This window comes from Melanerpes formicivorus, unplaced genomic scaffold (assembly GCF_026170545.1).
Source record: "Melanerpes formicivorus ecotype bairdi unplaced genomic scaffold, bMelFor1.0.p_v2 SCAF_1, whole genome shotgun sequence".
Lineage (NCBI taxonomy): Eukaryota > Metazoa > Chordata > Aves > Piciformes > Picidae > Melanerpes > Melanerpes formicivorus.
The window spans coordinates 46,645,246-46,663,955 of record NW_027142353.1 but is presented as its reverse complement, the minus strand read 5'-3'; the positions used below and the strand labels follow the sequence as shown (position 1 = coordinate 46,663,955).

The window sequence follows — 18,710 nt, the reverse complement described above, 5'->3', positions numbered from 1 at the left end:
CCACAAAGTGAGGAAAAAGAAAAACCACAGCTAACCACAGCCAGATGAGCAAAGGAATGTGCTATATTCACAAGCAGTTTTGGAAATGCAGGGTATATATACACAATTTACAGTATTTACACTATATACACAAAAATATACAGCAAAGTAACACAGGAATGAAATTCCCCTCCCCCTATTGGAGGAGGGTTCCCCCCCTGTACCCCCTTCTCTCCCCTTTTTCCCCAGAGAGGGCTAGAAAGAGAGAAAAGGAGCAGTTGCTAATTGAAAGCAGTTATAAATTAGAGCAAAATATTAGTAGGTTTTGCAGGCCTCATGCTTATCAGTCCAAGGTCAGTCTGGCAGAGAGCCTAGAAGCAGACAAGCTGCGAAAAGGGTGGAGAGGAAGTGCAAACTGAGAAAAGTCTCAGCTGGACTCAAAGCTTAAAGCTGTACTCTACCAATCCACCAATGAAATCAGTATAGACTTGTCCTTTGTTTATATAACATTCAGCCATGGTGTCCCTTTCTTAAAGGCACAGCCTCAAACGGTCACACCAGGGAGGTGTTGGAGTCAGCATCCCTGGAGGTGTTGAAGAGGGGACTGGTTGTGGCACTTGGTGCCATGGTTTAGTCATGAGGTCTGTGGTGATGGGTTGGACTTGATGATCTTTGAGGTCTCTTCCAACCTTGGTGGTTCTGTGTGGTTCTGTGTGATTCTGTGTGACTGGATTGATGCACAGGATGTTTGTTTCATTTCAACTTTACTAGGACTAGGACTAGAAAGTTGAGTATATATTCTTACCATGATTAGGAATCAAGTAAATGTTTTTTTTTTAACAGACAGGGTTTAATTTTTTTTCTTCTTCCCTTTTTTTGTCTTTCTCTCCCAGAGTACGTAGAGGAATTTTGGTAGGGAGCAGAGCACTGCAAGTCCCAGGGTATAAATAGCCTGTGTCTAATCATAACTTCTTTGTCAATGTCATAGAGCAGAGAAGAGGCAAGAAAATTCTGTAACAGTATCTATCACGCTTGTCAGGAGGAACACTCTCTTACTCAATATATTGTTAGTATAAATGTGTATCTGTTGATTAGGTCGATTTTCTTGAGCATCTCATACATAGTTTTGAGATGTTTGTTAAAGCTAGCAATGCTCTTCTCCCCTTGGCAATTATGTCATTACCAAACAATATGCCCATTCTGTATCACTGACAAGTGGCCCTGTCTTACCTAGATTTTAAAGATCTCTATGCCAATGTAACTCAAATAAATATCTGTATCTCATGCATGTTTTTCTTTTCTGACCGGTCTTGTCAGTTCTTTCATGAGACTGATACATGGCTAAAATGTCACTCTGCACTGCTGCACTTAATGAAAGATCCCAGAGTGTTCATAGAACACAGACAAAACATCTCCTCCTGTCCAGTTTACGTAAAATCTACATATATCTACATAACCTGAAGGGAGCTTGTAGCCAGGTAGGGGTTGGTCTGTTCTTCCAGGCAACCAGCAGCAGAATGAGGGGACACAATCTCAAGTTGTGCCAGGGGAGGTTCAGGCTGGATATTAGGAAGTAGATCTTCACAGAGAGAGTGATTTGCCATTGAAATGGGCTGCCCAGGGAGGTGGTGGAGGCCCCGTCCTTGGAGATCTTCAAGAAAAGACTGGATAAGGCACTTAGTGCCATGGTTTTGTTGATTGGATAGGGCAGGGTGACAGGTTGGACTGGATGATCTTGGAGGTCTCTTCCAACCTGGTTGATTCTATGATTTAACTGATGTGACTAGAAAATGCAGGGAAGTTTTCCTTCCTCATTCATACACTTTATCGCTGTATACTTCTTTTAATGTGACTCACTTATCCTTAATTATCATTCAATGATCTTTTAAATATAGTCACTATCTACAGCACCTCTGCATTGACTCTGCTTATGCAGTTCCTGTATCTTTCTCATAATAATGTAGGCATTTTCCTCTGTTCCAGTTCTAGCAAATAAGTACAAAAGCTCATTTCAGACATTTCAAATAAATTTTCCTTTTGTCATCCAATTCATTCTCCTGCCACTGTATAATTGTTCTCTACAACATATTTTTTAAGAGCTCTCTTGATGGATGGTGTCTTCTATTGTAACTTTTGTGCTACTATCATTCCTTTCCTTTATTGTGGAAGACAAAAACATTTTATTGGCATACTCCTGTAACAGAGTTTTATCTACCATCTTTTTCAAATACCAATCCTTCATGAACTTTTGCTGGAGTTCAAAAAAATATTTCAGTGCAGATGGTTGCCTCTGATGCCTGAACCCTCAATTACCTGTTGCATTGTCTATTTTCTATTTCATTTCTATGCCTTTTGTAGAGTTGTGGTGCACTGAAATGAATGTTAAAATCCCTGTGAATTTACCAAGAGGATGATTTCATCTTGTTTGCCTTCACTTCAACACAGTATTTCTGCCTTAGCTAAAGAATACAAACAATAACCTCTTGCATATATTGAGAAAAGCACAACGTATTCTGTGACTGAAACTGTTGTGTGCTCAGCTAATTGTTTAAGTAAAGATCTACATATGCTCTTCAACTCCCATCAAATCTCTTACTTCAATGTATTTGAATGAAAATGAGAAATTATTCTTTCAGTGATCTGTGCTGCTGCTTAGTAAGACAGCTACTAAAAACCATTTTTCTTTCTTCGCTACACTGATACTAAAGGATACCCTGTGAGTGATTTACTTAATGTTGTCTCAAGGTCTATAGGAAGAAGAAACCTGAATCAAGTTTTACCAAATCTAAGACAAGTGTTGTCTTCAATTGACAGCTCTTGTAGAAAATCAGGATTCAGACCTTACCTCCCTGAAGATCAAACTCTTGTCCACTTAGCAGGGTTCTCTTAATTCCAGACAGAAATTGCCTTGGTTGCTCAAGATTTGTATAGAATAGAATTAACCAGGTTGGAAAAGACCTTCGAGATAATCAAGTCCAACCTATCACCCAACACCATCTAATCAACTAAACCATGGCACCAAGTGCCCCATTTAGTCTCTTCCTAAACACCTCCAGTGACGGTGACTCATTGATAAAGATATTGAACAGGATGGGGCTAAGCACTGATCCCTGGGGGACACCACTAGTGACTGGCTGCCAGCTGGATGTGGCACCATTCAACACCACTCTCTGGGCTCGGCCATCCAGCTGGTTCCTAACCCAGTGCAGTGTGCTGCTGTCCAAGCTACAGGCTGATAGCTTGGCCAGGAGTTTGCTGGGGGGGACGGTATCAAAGGCCTTGCTGAAGTCCAGGTAGACTACATTCACAGCCTTCCCCACATCCACCAGGCGGGTCACCTGATCATAGAAGGAGATCAGGTTGGTCAGGCAGGACCTGCCCTTCCTAAATCCATGCTGGCTGGGCCTAATCCCTTGGCCATCCTGTAAGTGCTGTGTGATTGCACTCAGGATGACCTGTTCCATAATCTTGCCTGGCACTGAGGTCAGCCTGACAGGCCTGGAATTCCCTGGTTCCTCCTTCCAGCCCTTCTTGTGGATGGGAATAATGTTGGTCAGCTTCCAGTCATCTGGGACCTCTCCAGTGAGCCAGGAGTGTTGAAAAATGATGGAGAGTGGCTTGGCTAGCTCATCGGCCAGCTATCTCAGCACCCTAGGATGGATCCCATCTGGTCCCATGGACTTGTGGGGATCCAAGTGGCTAAGCAGGTCCTAACTATTTCCTCCTGGATTACAGGGGAACTGTACTGCTCCCTGCCACCATCTGCCAGCTCAGGAGGCCAGTTGTCTATAAGACAAGCAATCCTGCTATTAAAAATTGAGGCAAAGAAGGTGTTAAATACCTCTGCCTTTCCCTCTATCAATAAAATCTTATTGTCTTGTCTTTTTCAGGCAGATACAGGCAAATACATACCTAGCAGATCCAAGTATGTCCAGGTGGTTTTGAGCTATGTAGTGCATGGACCTGGATGCAATCTATTAACAAAGCGCTTCCCAACTCTTAGGCATCCTGGAAAGATTCACCACCATAAAATAGTCCTACATAATGGATGTGGTCTACCTGGACTTCAGCAAGGCCTTGGATTCCATCCCCCACAGCAAACTGCTGGCCAAGAGGTCAGCTCGTGGCTCGTGGCTTGGACAGCAACATTATGCACTGGGTTAGGAACTGGCTGGAGAGCCGAGCCCAGAGAGTGGTGGTGAATGGTGCCACATCCAGCTGGCGGCCAGTCACCAGTGGCATCCCCCAAGGATCAGTTCTGGGCCCCATCCTCTTTAATATCTTCATCGATGATCTGGATGAGGGGATTGAGACAGTCATCAACAAATTTGCAGATGACACCAAGTTAGGAGCAGATGTTAATCAGTTAGAGGGCAGAAGGGCTCTGCAGAGGGACCTCGACTGACTGGACAGATGGGCAGAGTCCAACATGATGGCACTAAACAAATCCAAGTGCCGGGTGCTGCACTTTGGCCACAACAATCACATGCAGAGCTACAGGCTGGGGTCAGAGTGGCTGGAGAGCTCCCAAACAGAGAGGAACCTGGGGGTACTGATTGACTGCTGCCTAAACATGAGCCAGCAGTGTGCCCAGGTGGCCAAGAGGGCCAATGGCATCCTGGCCTGCATGAAGAATAGTGTGGCCAGCAGGAGCAGGGAAGTCATTGTGCCCCTGTACTCTGCTTTGGTTAGGCCACACCTTGAGTACTGTGTCCAGTTCTGGGTCCCTCAGTTTAAGAAGGACATCAAGACACTTGAACATGTCCAGAGAAGGGCAACGAGGCTGGTGAGAGGCCTTGAGCACAAGCCCTACGAGGAGAGGCTGAGGGAGCTGGGATTGTTTAGTCTGGAGAGGAGGAGGCTCAGGGGAGACCCCATTGCCCTCTACAACTACCTGAAGCGTGGTTGTCGCCAGGAAGAGGTTGGTCTCTTCTCTCCAGCAACCAGCACCAGAACAAGAGGACACAGTCTCAAGCTGCACCCGGGGAAGTTTAGGCTCAAGGTGAGGAGAAAGTTCTTCACTGAGAGAGCCTTTCGTCATTGGAATGGGCTGCCCAGGGAGGTGGTGGAGTTACCGTCCCTGGAGGTGTTCTAGAGGAGATTGGACGTGGCACTTGGTGCCATGGTCTAGTCATGAGGTCTGTGGCGACAGGTTGGACTTAATTATCTTTGAGGTCTCTTCCAACCTTGGTGATACTGTGATACTCTGATAATGTCCAGAGTGCTCAGCTGAGACATTATTAGACATTTAGTGACTTCATCTTAAACTAGAAGACAGCAGCAATGGAGCTGAGAAACAATTGTCCTTCATCCCCTGTGTTATATCTCCTTACACTTTCATATAGAGTGCTAGGACTTCAGGCAGTGTTTCATTTATCTCCTAAAGTTTACTATAATCCATGTTGTAGCTTAAAACATCTAGTCAATAATTCTCACGGTCCAGAAAGGATAGGCATTTTTCCTATGATATGAGTGGCAAAATGAATTCTGCCTACTTTTTTCCTTCCAGTCTCTGAATCACAGTTGAAAGAAGGTAGATATCCTACTACTGGGAATGAGGTGGTGGACACAATGTTTGTTCTCTTTGGATCAGGTGATCTCCTATTTTTAACTAACTATATAATTCAGTGTAATAATTCTAGCATGCCTCAAAGCACCTTTGAAGAGGGCATTTGTGGCACAAACTTATTCCTATATTTATTATTATTTATTATGACACTATGAAGCCCAGGCTCTGTTACACAAGACAGTTATACAAGACAGTTACAAAGATAAGTTAAAGACAGCCTTATACTTGAGCATTAAATTCTGCATCCCATATGTTCCCATAGATTGTGGTTTATTTTAAGGGCTTTAACCCATTATATTACTAAGTAGTATAAATAAATAGCATATAAAGCAGGTTGCAGTCTAAAATCATTCAGTTACACATTGCATTTCCTCAAAACTACTGAACATGCTTTTGGCATTACATGACAAGATATAAATGTTATATATGCCCTCCCTCCTCACTGCAGTTAAGAGTGATGACAGCACTCAAAGGATGTTCTGAAATACAAACATCTGCATACTGGTAGTTGTTTTTTGGCTTTTGAAGCTAACATTAAATTTTTAATACATAGTTCTGCCAACTCAGTCTTCATCTCTCAACTTTAACTGGTTTAGTTGTCAAAATATTCTTTAAAGATCTATGACAATAGTAATACTATAAGGAAAGAACAGGAGATATTACTTTACTGTATTCACTACTGGAGAGCTTTCTTCTATGCATTTTTATACTGTTCTGCCACCCAAAATGGGAGGTATTTTCATGCAAAAAGCACTGGTTTAGTTTCTAAATTAGGTTTACTGCACAAAACAGGGAAAGAAATGCTATAGCAAATTCTATTTTTATACAAATGCCTTAATACTCACAGTCTATGTGCTCTAAGCAGAAATTGCATTTTCTCTTTATAAAACTTAAACATGTCCAGGATAAAAAAGTAACAGCTGAGGAAAACCAAGCATTGGTGTAGCTGCAACAAATCTCTATTTGCAAGGCTGAACGTTGAGATAATTTAAAAAAAAGAAGGAAGAGAAGTAAAGAATATGCATGAAAGTGTCTCTAAGATCATCTGTGGGAAAAATGGTGGACTAGACCTTTTTGTGACTAAAGGGTTTGCAGTTCTAAGAGAGTCTAGTCATGAGGAATTAACAAATTCTAGTTTTAATGTTTTCCACAGTGTTCTAGAACTGGAGAAAAACCTATTCAAAAGAAATTCCTCAGAGTGTTGAGATACCATTCTTAGGGAATAAGTAATTCTTCATTCATCTAGAGTCTTGTCTAACATTTCTACTTCATAATTCTGTAGTGCTGGACTCGAAATCTTCATGACACCATTTATATTTTGCTATTCTCTCTGATTAACCTTGTGTATATGCATCATGGTAGCATTTCAGCAGTTCCACCAAATGACTAATTAACAGTGCTGGCTTTTGGAAGACATAGAGTATTTAGAATGTGGAATTGTGAGGGGCGCTTTATGTGCTTAAACAAAACCAAAACAACAACAACAAAAAAGTAGGAAAAAAAAAAAAAAAAGGTGTGAGTCAAGTAATACCTTCCAAAACAATCCTGTATGGAAGGACTAGAGTGGAGAATTACATTTGGTTTGGAATCAGCAGTAGCAAGGTCAAGATGTTGACACTGTTGAGCCCAAACTATAAAGCTTTGCTGGCTAAGTAGTTTTGTTATCACAGATATGAACTGATGCTAACTATAATGCCTTTAGAACCAAGGTTCAATCTCCACTTGTCACTGAACAGGATCATATGGATGGATCAGATCTATAGACTGAGAACCTTCCTGTGCAACATCCTATGGCATTGAAAAGAGCCCAGATAACATAATTAAGGCAATCTCGAAGACTTTACTGAGTCTTGAAATCTCTACTCACTGAGGAAGTGAGATGATTGAAAAGCTTGCTTCTGTGATATAATAGAATTTAAAAATTAATGTGCAACAGACAAGTAATAGGTTGCAAATGAAAAGTTAGTGCAAGCTTGGTAATGACAAAATTACCACATGGATGATTAACATTTCCTAATACTAAAAGGGTCAGCTTTTCTTTATTGCACTACTGCTAGTTCTGAGCACTAAATTATCATGATCTTTGCGACAGTTTTATGTTCTTGTTGACTTTTAATATTGTGACTGTAACATGATTCCTAACTTCTCCCTTCTACTATGAATGGTAGAAAACTATTTTGCAGTATTGAAGAGGAATAAGCAAGTCCCAGAAATGCTTAGAGTCCCACATCTAGGATTCTTCTAGGATTGTTTCTTCTGGCTTTCATGGCATAGTCTTTCATGGCATAGTCTTTCATGGCATACTGAGCAGTCATCTTGCTCTAGAGTCAGATTTCCAGGGAATTTCTCTAATAAACAAACACTTTGCTTTATTTTCTAGAATTAATAGGATGTTAGAGGCTGTGGCATACAGAAGACTCTATGTGGGTTGAGCATACATTAACTACTTCCCTTGAAGCACATTGCCTAAGACAACATATGCCATTTGAATCCCACTTTAAAATTAGGGTGAATCAGTGCTATGTTCTGAATGTAACAGGCAGAATGCTGCAGGCTCAAATTCTACACTGAACTAAAGATATTTTTGGAAGTATAATGCTCCAGAAATTTTTAAAGACCTACTTTTTGTGTTACTTGGCAAGTTGAAATTTATTTTTTAAAATTGCAGTGCATCTTTGCTTATTCTTTTACATAGCTGTTAATTACATTTGTTTTAAATACTCCTAAATTTATAATCAGATAAAAAATTATCAGGCTGTTGTTCTAACTCAGACATATTTCTTTTTTTCTATTTGAATGTTAGCTGTGTAGTATACAGGCAAAAAAAAATCCATAAGATTTTTCTTCTGTACTGTCACAAGTGCACAACACAACATCTGACAGCAAGCCATTCAAGATGAAATTTAAATAATATTGAATCAGTTACTTAAATGCCTATTCCTTTATATGGTAATTGAAAATTTGTCAACCTTTCTCTGATCACTAAGAACATTAATAATTTAGGTCAGGATACCTTGGATTCAATAGACCTGTATGTTAGCTTGCCAACATTATATGAAGAAAAAACACTATGATACTATGACTGAAAATATGTGTGCCTAATGTCAATGTCAAAGGACATTTACCACAGTCTTTCACTGAGGGACTGTCTCTGAGACAAATGTGCTCCTACCTCAATTCTACTAAGACTAAAAAATGTCTGTTCTTTCCAGGTAGAAAGAAAAAATTGTTGTGACAATAGGAAAATCTATGTCCTTCAAATGTTTATCCTTTCTTTCTAATCTTTCCCCATCTGTTCTTTTCTGAAGAAGAGACATAAGGTTTGTATGACAAGATTTGATTTTAAAAGATGTTTCTTTGTAAGAAAACAACATTTCCTTATCAGCAGTTTCAGTCACATGGTACTATTATCTCTCCCTTTGAAGATGCTGTGCAAAAGTACTGAATCAAATTTCTATTTAATTTACCTTCCCTTTTATTGTCCAGCAACAAAAGGAACTGTAACTGCTAGCATTCTCAGGGTCAATGTGAATCCATACTAATCTGTAACGGTATCCTCTAAGCCCTTTGTTCAGCACAGAGAGACCAAGTCAACCATAAATGGAAAAAGCCCCTCAGGAAGCAAGCAAAAGGAAAATAAAAGGGCAAGGGTACAGATTCTGCTGATGAGTCTACAGGATAAGAGATGCACAGCCTATAGTTTGTATATGAAGTTACTATAACTTTAATTCGCCACACAGTAAAGAACACACTGAAAAATTTGGTCTCCTTTTGCTAAGAAAGTAATGAGAGGATGGAAACCTACTTATGAGCCTTCAGAGAAATGTATGAATTGAAATTTATTGTTTATGTTAAGAAAGTAAAAGCGGTATTAAGAGATATTGATAAAATACCAAATATTTAGTGGTATCTCTAATACTTCCTATTTCAAAGGAGAAAATCCAACCGTTAATTTACTTTGTGTATGTCTTTTGTCTTAGATACATGAAAAGTCTGTCATTTTCAAATGGAAGTATGTTATCACCACTTACACTCCAAAATATCTATTTTATACAAATTAATTGATTTCCATTTAACAGTGACAACTAGCCACTAGTCTCACCTACCCTCACTGTGGGAGCTTGACTGTAGGAAAAAAAAAAAAAAAAGGTTCAAGCTGGTTGTGTAGAGCTTCACCCAGGTCTCCCCATTTTTACTACCTGCTTAGACTCCATTTCCTACACTTTCTCAAGACAATATTGTGTTCACAAGTTAGCATTCTTTAAGTAGATTAATTAATTTACAGTTTTTAACTATTAAAACTCAATGTTGTTATATGATATATAAAAAAAGAAGTTGAGAATGGCACTGTAAATAATGCAAGCCCTCTTAATGAATGAAGTAACCTTTATTACACCTTAAGGCATGCCTATCATAATCCTTTTGAGAAGTAATTAAAAGTTCAAGGTATTCCTCTTCCAATTTTCATTTCATAGTATCATAGTATCACAGTATCAGTCAGGGTTAGGAGGGACCACAAAGATCATCTAGTTCCAACCACACTGCCATGGGCAGGGACACCCCACACTAGATCAGGCTGGCCAGAGCCTCATCCAGCCTGGTCTTAAACACCTCCAGGGACGGGGCCTCAACCACCTCCCTGGACAACCCATTCCAGAGTTTCACCACTCCCATTTCTTCCAAAACAGCTCTTTAATTCTATTTAACTCTATTTCTGGTTCATTGTATTTATTGAAAGCAATGCCATGGAGAACAATTTGAGGGTAGTGGTAGATGAAAACCTGGATGTGAGTCGACAATACTCACTTGAAGCCGAGAAAGTCAATTGTATCCTGAATTGCATCAAAAGAAGCATGGTCAGCAGGTCGAAGGAGGTTATTCTGACACTCCAGTCTGGTGAGACCTCATCTGGAATACTGTGTCCAGCTGTGCAGACCTCAACATGAGAAGGACATGAGCAGGTCCAGAGGAAAGCCCTGGAAATAATCAGTGGGCTGGAACACCTCTCCAGTGAAGACAGGGTGAGAGAGTTTGGGTTGCTCAGCCCAGACAAAAGAAGGCTGTGGGAAGACCTTATCTTGTCATTTCAATAGTTAAAGGAGACCTACAAGAAAGATGGGGACAGTATGTTTAGCAGGGCCTGTTGCAACAGTATGAATGGTAATGGTTTAAATCTAAAAGGTGGTCGATTTAGACTAGGTATAAGGAAGATATATTTTTTACAGTGTGCATGGTGACACATTGGAAAAAGATACAACCAGAGAGGTGGTCGATGTCTCATCCCTGGAAGCATTCAGTCAGGTTGAACAGGACTCTGAGCAACCTGATATAGTTAAAGATGTCTTTGCTTACTGCTGTGGTATTGGACCAGATGACCTTTAAAGGTCCTTTCCATCCCAAAGCATTCTATGGTTCTATATTTGCATGTTAAGCAAGTTTGGTTCTATTATCTAGTGTGCTTCAATTTAATTTGCCATAGTATGTCTCTTTTTCTTTTGTTTACTGAATGACATTTTCTACTGAATTATGAAAGTCATTTTGAAATAGAGGAGGTGAACTGATGCTAGTAAAGTCATTTTAGCATTTATCAGAAACATTAGTATAATTTTGTTAGTAATACCAAAATATTGTGAAGATTGTTATTTCTATATAGTGCAGACTGCATCGCATTGCATTACACATGATTGCAATATATTTCCTCCTTACCAAATCAAAATTTTACACACAATCAGAGAAGTTTGAAGGATGCAGCAGTTCCATTCAACTGTAGATTTGCTCTGTATCTGATGAATTCTTTCCTTATAATTAAGTTGTCATAGTAATGCATTTTTAGTAGTACTGTTTCATATGCCAGTAATGTTCTGGAGACAGAGGTCTTGGTAGTTTTTTAGTAATCAGTTATGTTAAATAGTAAATACAGAAATACTGGTCTACTTGCTGTAGCAGAAGTATGTAACCAGGATACTACTGTCCAGAACATAATCTCACATACATAACAAACAGAGAGCTACATAAAACTTTGTGTGGCTCAGCTCAAGAAAGTGAAAGCAGATCCTGCACTTGCTTTATTTTAAATGTAAATGTTTAATGATTGAAAAACCTAAATGGTAACACTTTACTAAGCAGAAAGAAAACTTTAGATTTTTCTTCCAGAGGTGTTGCTTTCGCATATTGGTATTTATATGGTACATCAGGCACCCGTGGAGAATAAGTATTGACAATGGGAAATCACAGCACTTTGTGATGCTGCTTTATCATGTCTTCCTCTCTGTATTTTTACCAGATAAATTAAATTACACATATTTATAAGGTTTCAAAATAACAGGAAATCATCCTTCCTCACATCTCTCTAGAAAGTATAAGGCTGTAATTTTGAAGTGTTGTTTGAGAAGAGCATTTTGTTGCACATACCCTCTAAATGTTCCTTCAAAGGGCTGTTGAAGGAGAAAGTATATTGTGAATGCAATAACTGATCTAACCTTTATGTCTTAATGAAAATGTGTATTGATTTGGTTATGAGGACTGCTTAGCCTCTAAATATATAAATGCAAAATGGTAATTTTCAAACTCTGAATTTCCTGACCTTCCCAGAATAATGTGAGGAATACATCTGCTCAAGCTGAACTCTAGAAGCATGCAGGAGAGAAAAAGGTGTGCAAATTTTTGGATGAAGTGGAATCTAACAGTGGCAAAGATAAAATTACTAAGGGAACTGTGAAGTGATAAAGAAAACAAGGGACCATACATCTAAGCAGAACTTTTGCTTCCCTCTCACTTCTTGGTATATGCTTTTGTCCTGGTTTGAGGCCAGGCAGATCCTCTCTTGCATGTGAGAAGGGCAAAAGAATGACACTCACACAAATAGATTGTAAAAGTGATGTAACATTTAAATGGAAAATCAATTAGTGTTTTACAGAAAACTACAAGCACAGTGACAAAGATATCCCAAAGCGTAGAAAATCCCTTCCAGCACATCCAAAGGTCCCCAGCATTTCCCATCTGCTCACCTGAGGGTACACTCAAAACCCCCAGAGCTCTTTCTTCCCCCCAACACCCCTGCTAGGCTAGTCTCAGGCTGGCCAGGTCTGAGATTGTCCCCCCACCCTCCGCCCCCACTTTCTCCTCCTGGCATTAGGCCTAGACAGGCCTGAGAGGCCTTGAGATACTCTCCCATCATTACCCAATAGGGAGCATCTCCCACAGGAGCAGAGGGGGAAGAAAGAGGAAGAGAATGACTTTGCAGATGGATTTATAGGGCGCAGGATATCATGGGTATGAATATGCCATTTTCTGTTTCCACCTACTGGGCTGGACACTCGGGACACTGGAGATGTAGCTTGTGTGGCAGTCACAGGAGGCACCCAGCCTAAACTGCCACAGCTTTTCTGCTTAGTATCAAAGCTAATCCTACACTTTGATTTTCTAGAAAAAAAAAAAAAAAGTGTAATATACAAGCTGAACCTGACATTCAAAGATTTCCTAGAAAATAAATACACTAAGAAACATGGGAATATATTCATAAATAACTGCGTACGTGCAACATATGCATTTACCCTTTATTTAGAAAAGATTATACTTTAGTTAATAAATAAATAACATTTTCCGTAAGAGTTGTAAGCTTTGTCTTATGTGAGTTTCTGGCTGTTGCTGCTTTGTTCTTCAACAAGCGCACATTTAAAAATAATAGAAATTACATGTTTAGTGAAGGGATCAGTAGTCTATGATGTAGACTAGCTGGACAATTGGATCTTTCTAACAATGGCCCATCAACAGAGCAGTGCATGAACATGGTTGGGGTTATTCATTTCACACTATCAGTTTCATCTGCTAACACTCAGGTCTAGTGAGAAGCAGAGTTTATACATCATTCAGCCTGTACATGGAGGCATAATCTGTAGTTTTTATACAATTCCAAAGTAGAGGTAGTCAACCTAGTTAACTACCTTGGGAACACAGATCAAGAAATCGAGAGTTTCCTGGTCTAAAATATTGTTTACAACACACAGAAAGAGACAATTGTTCCTTGATGACATTTTCCCCAAGAATTCAACAATTCTTCTTAGATAAGGAATATCACTTCTCCAAGAGTATTAAGCATCTTAAGCTTCTCATGGTCCTTTGTGAAAGTGCAATTTGCTGAACTACAGTCATTGGTAAGGTGTCTCTAAAAGCTGAGGAACCCTACAGTCATGTATGGATACTGGAAAATGGCTGTGCACATGGAGGAATATGGTACATTTTTAGGCCACGAAGCATATTAGACATGTAATACTTGTAGAGTTAGTAAATGTGATCAGTTTACACCCATATGGTCAACACTTACAGCCTTGTAACTGATAATAGTTGCATGCTGTGGTTAAGTAAAATTGAACAATTTTCCAGCTTTCTAATTCATCTTTAATGAACATGGCCTCATTCACTTTCTTAGATGGATTCCTAAGTATATGGAATTAATTGTTGCTGTAGAGAACTTCAAATTTATTTCTTTGCAGATATGCAAAAGCTCTGCAACATTTTGAATTAAATGTTTGAAATAATTGCTTTCCAAAGAAAAATAAAAGAATAGCCCAAACATTGCATTATATTTCTGTTTTACTTGTGTTCATTTTCACATACTAAAATAGCACTTAATACTAGCAGAAATAGTGACTGGATGGATTCTGAGATTAGCTGTAAAAAGGAAGCTGTGGTGGGAAATTAGAAGGCAGTAATACTCTAACTAGTAATACAATGCACTTTGAACTTCTCAGTTGCTTCACAGTATCACAGTTTAGAGGTTGAGAGTGAGGTTTAGACTTGAGGTGAGGAGAAAGTTATTCACTGAGCGAGTTGTTCATCATTGGAATGGGCTGCCCAGGGAGGTGGTGGAGTCACTGTCCCTGAATGGTGTTCAAGAGGAGATTGGATGTGCCACTTGGTGCCATGGTCTAGTCATGAGGTCTGTGTTGATAGGTTGGACTCGATGATCCTCGAGGTCTCTTCCAACCTTAGTTATACTGTGACACTGTGATACAGTATTATCACAGTATTACCAAGGTTGGAAGAGACCTCAAAGATCATCAAGTCAAACCTGACACCACAGACCTCATGATTAGACCATGGCATCAAGTGCACATCCAATCCCCAATAGAACACCTCCAGGGATGGTGACTCCACCACCTCCCTGGGCAGCCCATTCCAATGGTGAATGACTCTCTCAGTGAAGAACTTTCTCCTCACCTTGAGCCTAAACTTCCCCGGGTGCAGCTTGAGACTGTGTCCTCTTGTTCTGGTGCTGGTTGCTAGAGAGAAGAGACCAACCTCTTCCTGGCTACAACCACCCTTCAGGTAATTGGAGACAGCAATGAGGTCTCCCCTGAACCTCCTCTTTTCCAGGCTAAACAATCCCAGCTCCCTCAGCCTCTCCTCATAGGGCTTGTGCTCAAGGCCACTCACCAGCCTCGTTGCCCTTCTCTGGACACATTCAAGTGTCTCAATGTCCTTCTTAAACTGAGGGGCACAGAACTGGACACAGTACTCAAGGTGTGGCCTAACCAATGCAGAGTACAGGGGCACAATGACTTCCCTGCTCCTGCTGGCCACACTATTCTTCATGCAGGCCAGGATGCCATTGGCCCTCTTGGCCACCTGGGCACACTGCTGGCTCATGTTTAGGCAGCTGTCAATCAGTACCCCCAGGTCCCTCTCTGTTTGGCAGTTCTCCAGCCATTCCAACCCCAGCCTGTAGCTCTGCATGGGGTTATTGTGGCCAAAGTGCAGCACCCAGCACTTGGATTTGTTTAGTGCCATCATGTTGGACTCTGCCCTTCTGTCCAGTCGGTCGAGGTCCCTCTGCAGAGCCCTTCTGCCCTCTAACTGATCAACATCTGGTCCCAATTTGGTGTCATCTGCAAATTTGCTGATGACTGTCTCAATCCCCTCATCCAGATCATCGATGAAGATATTAAAGAGGATGGGGCCCAGAACTGATCCCTGGGGGACGCCACTGGTGACTGGCTGCCAGCTGGATGTGGCACCATTCACCCCCACTCTCTGGGCTCGGCCCTCCAGCCAGTTCCTAATCCAATACATAATGTTGCTGTCCAAGCCACAAGCCACAAGCTGACAGCTTAGCCAGCAGTTTGCTGTGGGGTTCAGTGTCAAAGGCCTTGCTGAAGTCCAGGTAGACTACTTCCACAGGCCTAGACTACATCTAGACTAGACTACATCTAGACTAGACTACATCTAGACTAGACTACATCCACCAGGTGGGTCACCTGATCATAGAAGGAGATCAGGTTGGAGAGGCATGACCTGCCCCTCCTAAGTGATGGAGAGCAGCTTGGCCAGCTCATCTGCCAGCTTTCTCAGCACCCTAGGATGGACCCCATCTGGTCCCATGGACTTGTGAGTGTCCAAGTGGCTCAGCAGGTCCTGAACTAATGCCTCATGGATTTCTGGGGCAATACACTGCTCCCTGACCCCATCACCCAGCTCAGGATGCCACTTGTCCTGAACTCCTCCTGCCTTACTGTTAAAAATTGAGGCAAAGAAGGTATTCAGGATCTCAGCCTTTTCCTTATCTTCAGTTATAGTGTTCCCTTCCAGGTCCAATAAGGAATGGAGGTTCTTCTTGCCCCTAGCAAAGAAGGTATTCAGGACCTCAGCCTTTTCCTCATCTTCAGTTATAGTGCTCCTCTCTAGGTCCATTAAGGAGTATAGAGATGCTCTTATAGAGCTGCTGAGATGCCAGAGAGGAAAAAAGAAACCCCAACAAAAAAATCATACTCTTCCACATGAGAACCCACAGCAATGCAGACAGCATCAGATGCACAGAGCTGTAATGCAAGTATATTTGTCTGTATACCCCAATAAGACATTGGAGAGAGATAAACAGAGCAAACCTTTAGCTGACTGCAACAAATATCTTTACAAACATGATTGCATTGTCTACATGAAAAAGGCAATTTTGAAGATCTAAGATTGCGCAAGTGAGAAAGGTGAAGATGTTGAGCACTCCCAGAGGACTGGTACAAAAGAAAGTAGAAATGAGTATCTGGCTATTGCCTATGCTCTCACTACAATATAGGCTGACAAGGTATTACATCAAAATCCCTTTGTGTTGGTTTTGGCGGAGATAGTTCATTTTCTTCACAGTAGCAAATACGGGCCTATGTTTTGGATCTGTGTTAACCATACAGGAATGTTTTCATTATTGCTGAGCAGTGCTTGCACAGCAACAAAGTTTTTTCTGCTTCTCACATCACCCTGCCAGAAGGTAGGCTAGGGGTGCACATAAAGCCGGGGGAAGACACAGCCAGGCCAGCTGACTCCAACTGACCAAAGAGGAATTCTGTATATATGGTGTCATGCTCAGCATACAAAACTAAACAAAGAAAGACAGGGTTATTTAGTGTAATGGTCTTTGTCTTCTCAAGTTAACCATTACATATGATACAGCCCTGCTTTCCTGGAGATGACTGAACACCTGCCTACTGATCGGAAGTGGTGCATTAATTACTTGTTTTGTTTTATTTGCATAGATGGGTTTTGCTTCACCTATTTAACCGTCTTTATCTCAGCCTACAATTTTTCTCACTTTTGCCTTTCCAGTTCTCTCCACCATCCCACTAGGAAGGATGGCACTTATTTGCTAGCTGGGGTTAAATCACAACAATCATCCATACAAAAGTCGGCACAGTGACATGAAAACGTTATTGACAGGGTCCGTCTGTGCTTTTTCTTTTGATTGCCTTGGAGAAAGGACAAAGGAAATATCCGAACCTACACAGTTGTCCCTGAAATAAATACAATAGACTAGTCCCTCATCATTGCTCCTCTTCATTTCCTATCAAACTTCCCTTTGGTGAATAACAAAGCTGACCCTTTCATCAGATTGGGGGTGGGGTGGTGGTGGTGTACTTCATCTTGCAAAGGTATACATTTGAGAAAGAACAGCTTTTCTTCCTGCCTGGAGCTGTGTCTACATCTTTCTTCATCATGATGTAGAATAATTTCATCCTTTTGGATTGTCATTTTGAATCTGTAAGATAAGTCATCACTCTGAGCATCACCTGAGATGAGAAAATGTCTTTCACTTTGTTCAGTACAGAGACTTTTATAGAAAGGGAAATATGCATTGGATAATATGGAAGTTGATAACAGAAACAGTGAGCTATTAGTTTAAAAGGAGTAAATCAGGGGGAAAACTTTGTTCCTTGGGCTACTAAGAGCAAGTTCATAAAAGCATCATGGGGACTCTATAGGATTTTATTAATTTATTTGATGATTATGAATTTGACTCGGTGATTTTCCTCTACTGAGATCATATTTGTGCTGTTACTCAGCAAACCATTCTATTAAAAAACAAACAAAAAAAATCAGATAGATTCATCTCAGTATTGTGTTGATATTCAAGATTAATTCATGTCAATCAAGTAATGTCAAACAGCAAATTTTTGAACAGGCATGTTATAGCAAAAGGTAAAGAGAAAAAGAAGGAGAAGGGTCAGATATTTTAAACAATTTGTTACTATGGCTCAGGGCTTTTTCCTGATTCTTTTCAAGCTGCAATAAAAAACGTATGAAATATTTAAAATGTGAACAGGCAAGTTTACTCACTGTTTACTGGATGCCAGCGCACTGCATTTAAATATGCATTACAGTAATGGAAGAGAAATTCATGCTTGGACCGGGTAACTTTTCCTTGAAGTAACGGCATCAGATCATGTCCATCAATAATTCTGAGTAAGAAAGCATTGCACAATCAGAATAATAATTCAAACCCCAATTTACCGAGAAGATACTGTAATTCTTCATTTCCACTACTTGTAAAAATAAATGGCCACCTCTATTTGGTCAATTTTGAAAAAAAAATCTTCAGTTGTTCTTCCTCTTTGACTATTACATTATTTAAGGGAATATTGTTTTCACATTTTCCCATAAGGGATGGTTGTTTCCTCAATCCATTTTTATATTTTTCTGTTCTGAGAAATTGATAAGACATATGTGAATAAATGGCTACAACAGAGTCCTCCAAGTATACCTGCTCAAGCTGTTTGGAAGTAGTCTGTTCAAATGTAACCCTAAAACCAGAGAAATACAAGCTGTGCTCTGGTTGCATTCCCAGAAGTAATGGGAAGAATACTGTCTGGCATATAATGTATGACAGAACTTAAGACAG

General features: G+C 40.4%; 1 protein-coding gene across 4 annotated transcripts in view; it reads right to left on the bottom strand.

The window, feature by feature from the left end:
* The window catches only part of STS (steroid sulfatase), a 145,654-nt gene that overhangs the window by 13,581 nt on the left and 113,363 nt on the right, over window positions 1-18,710 (bottom strand). For all 4 annotated transcript variants that reach the window (XM_068141709.1, XM_068141694.1, XM_068141702.1 and 1 more), the window contains one exon: window positions 18,149-18,270. In XM_068141709.1, coding sequence (XP_067997810.1) covers window positions 18,149-18,270 — 122 coding nt within the window. The remainder of the gene's footprint in view (window positions 1-18,148; window positions 18,271-18,710) is intronic.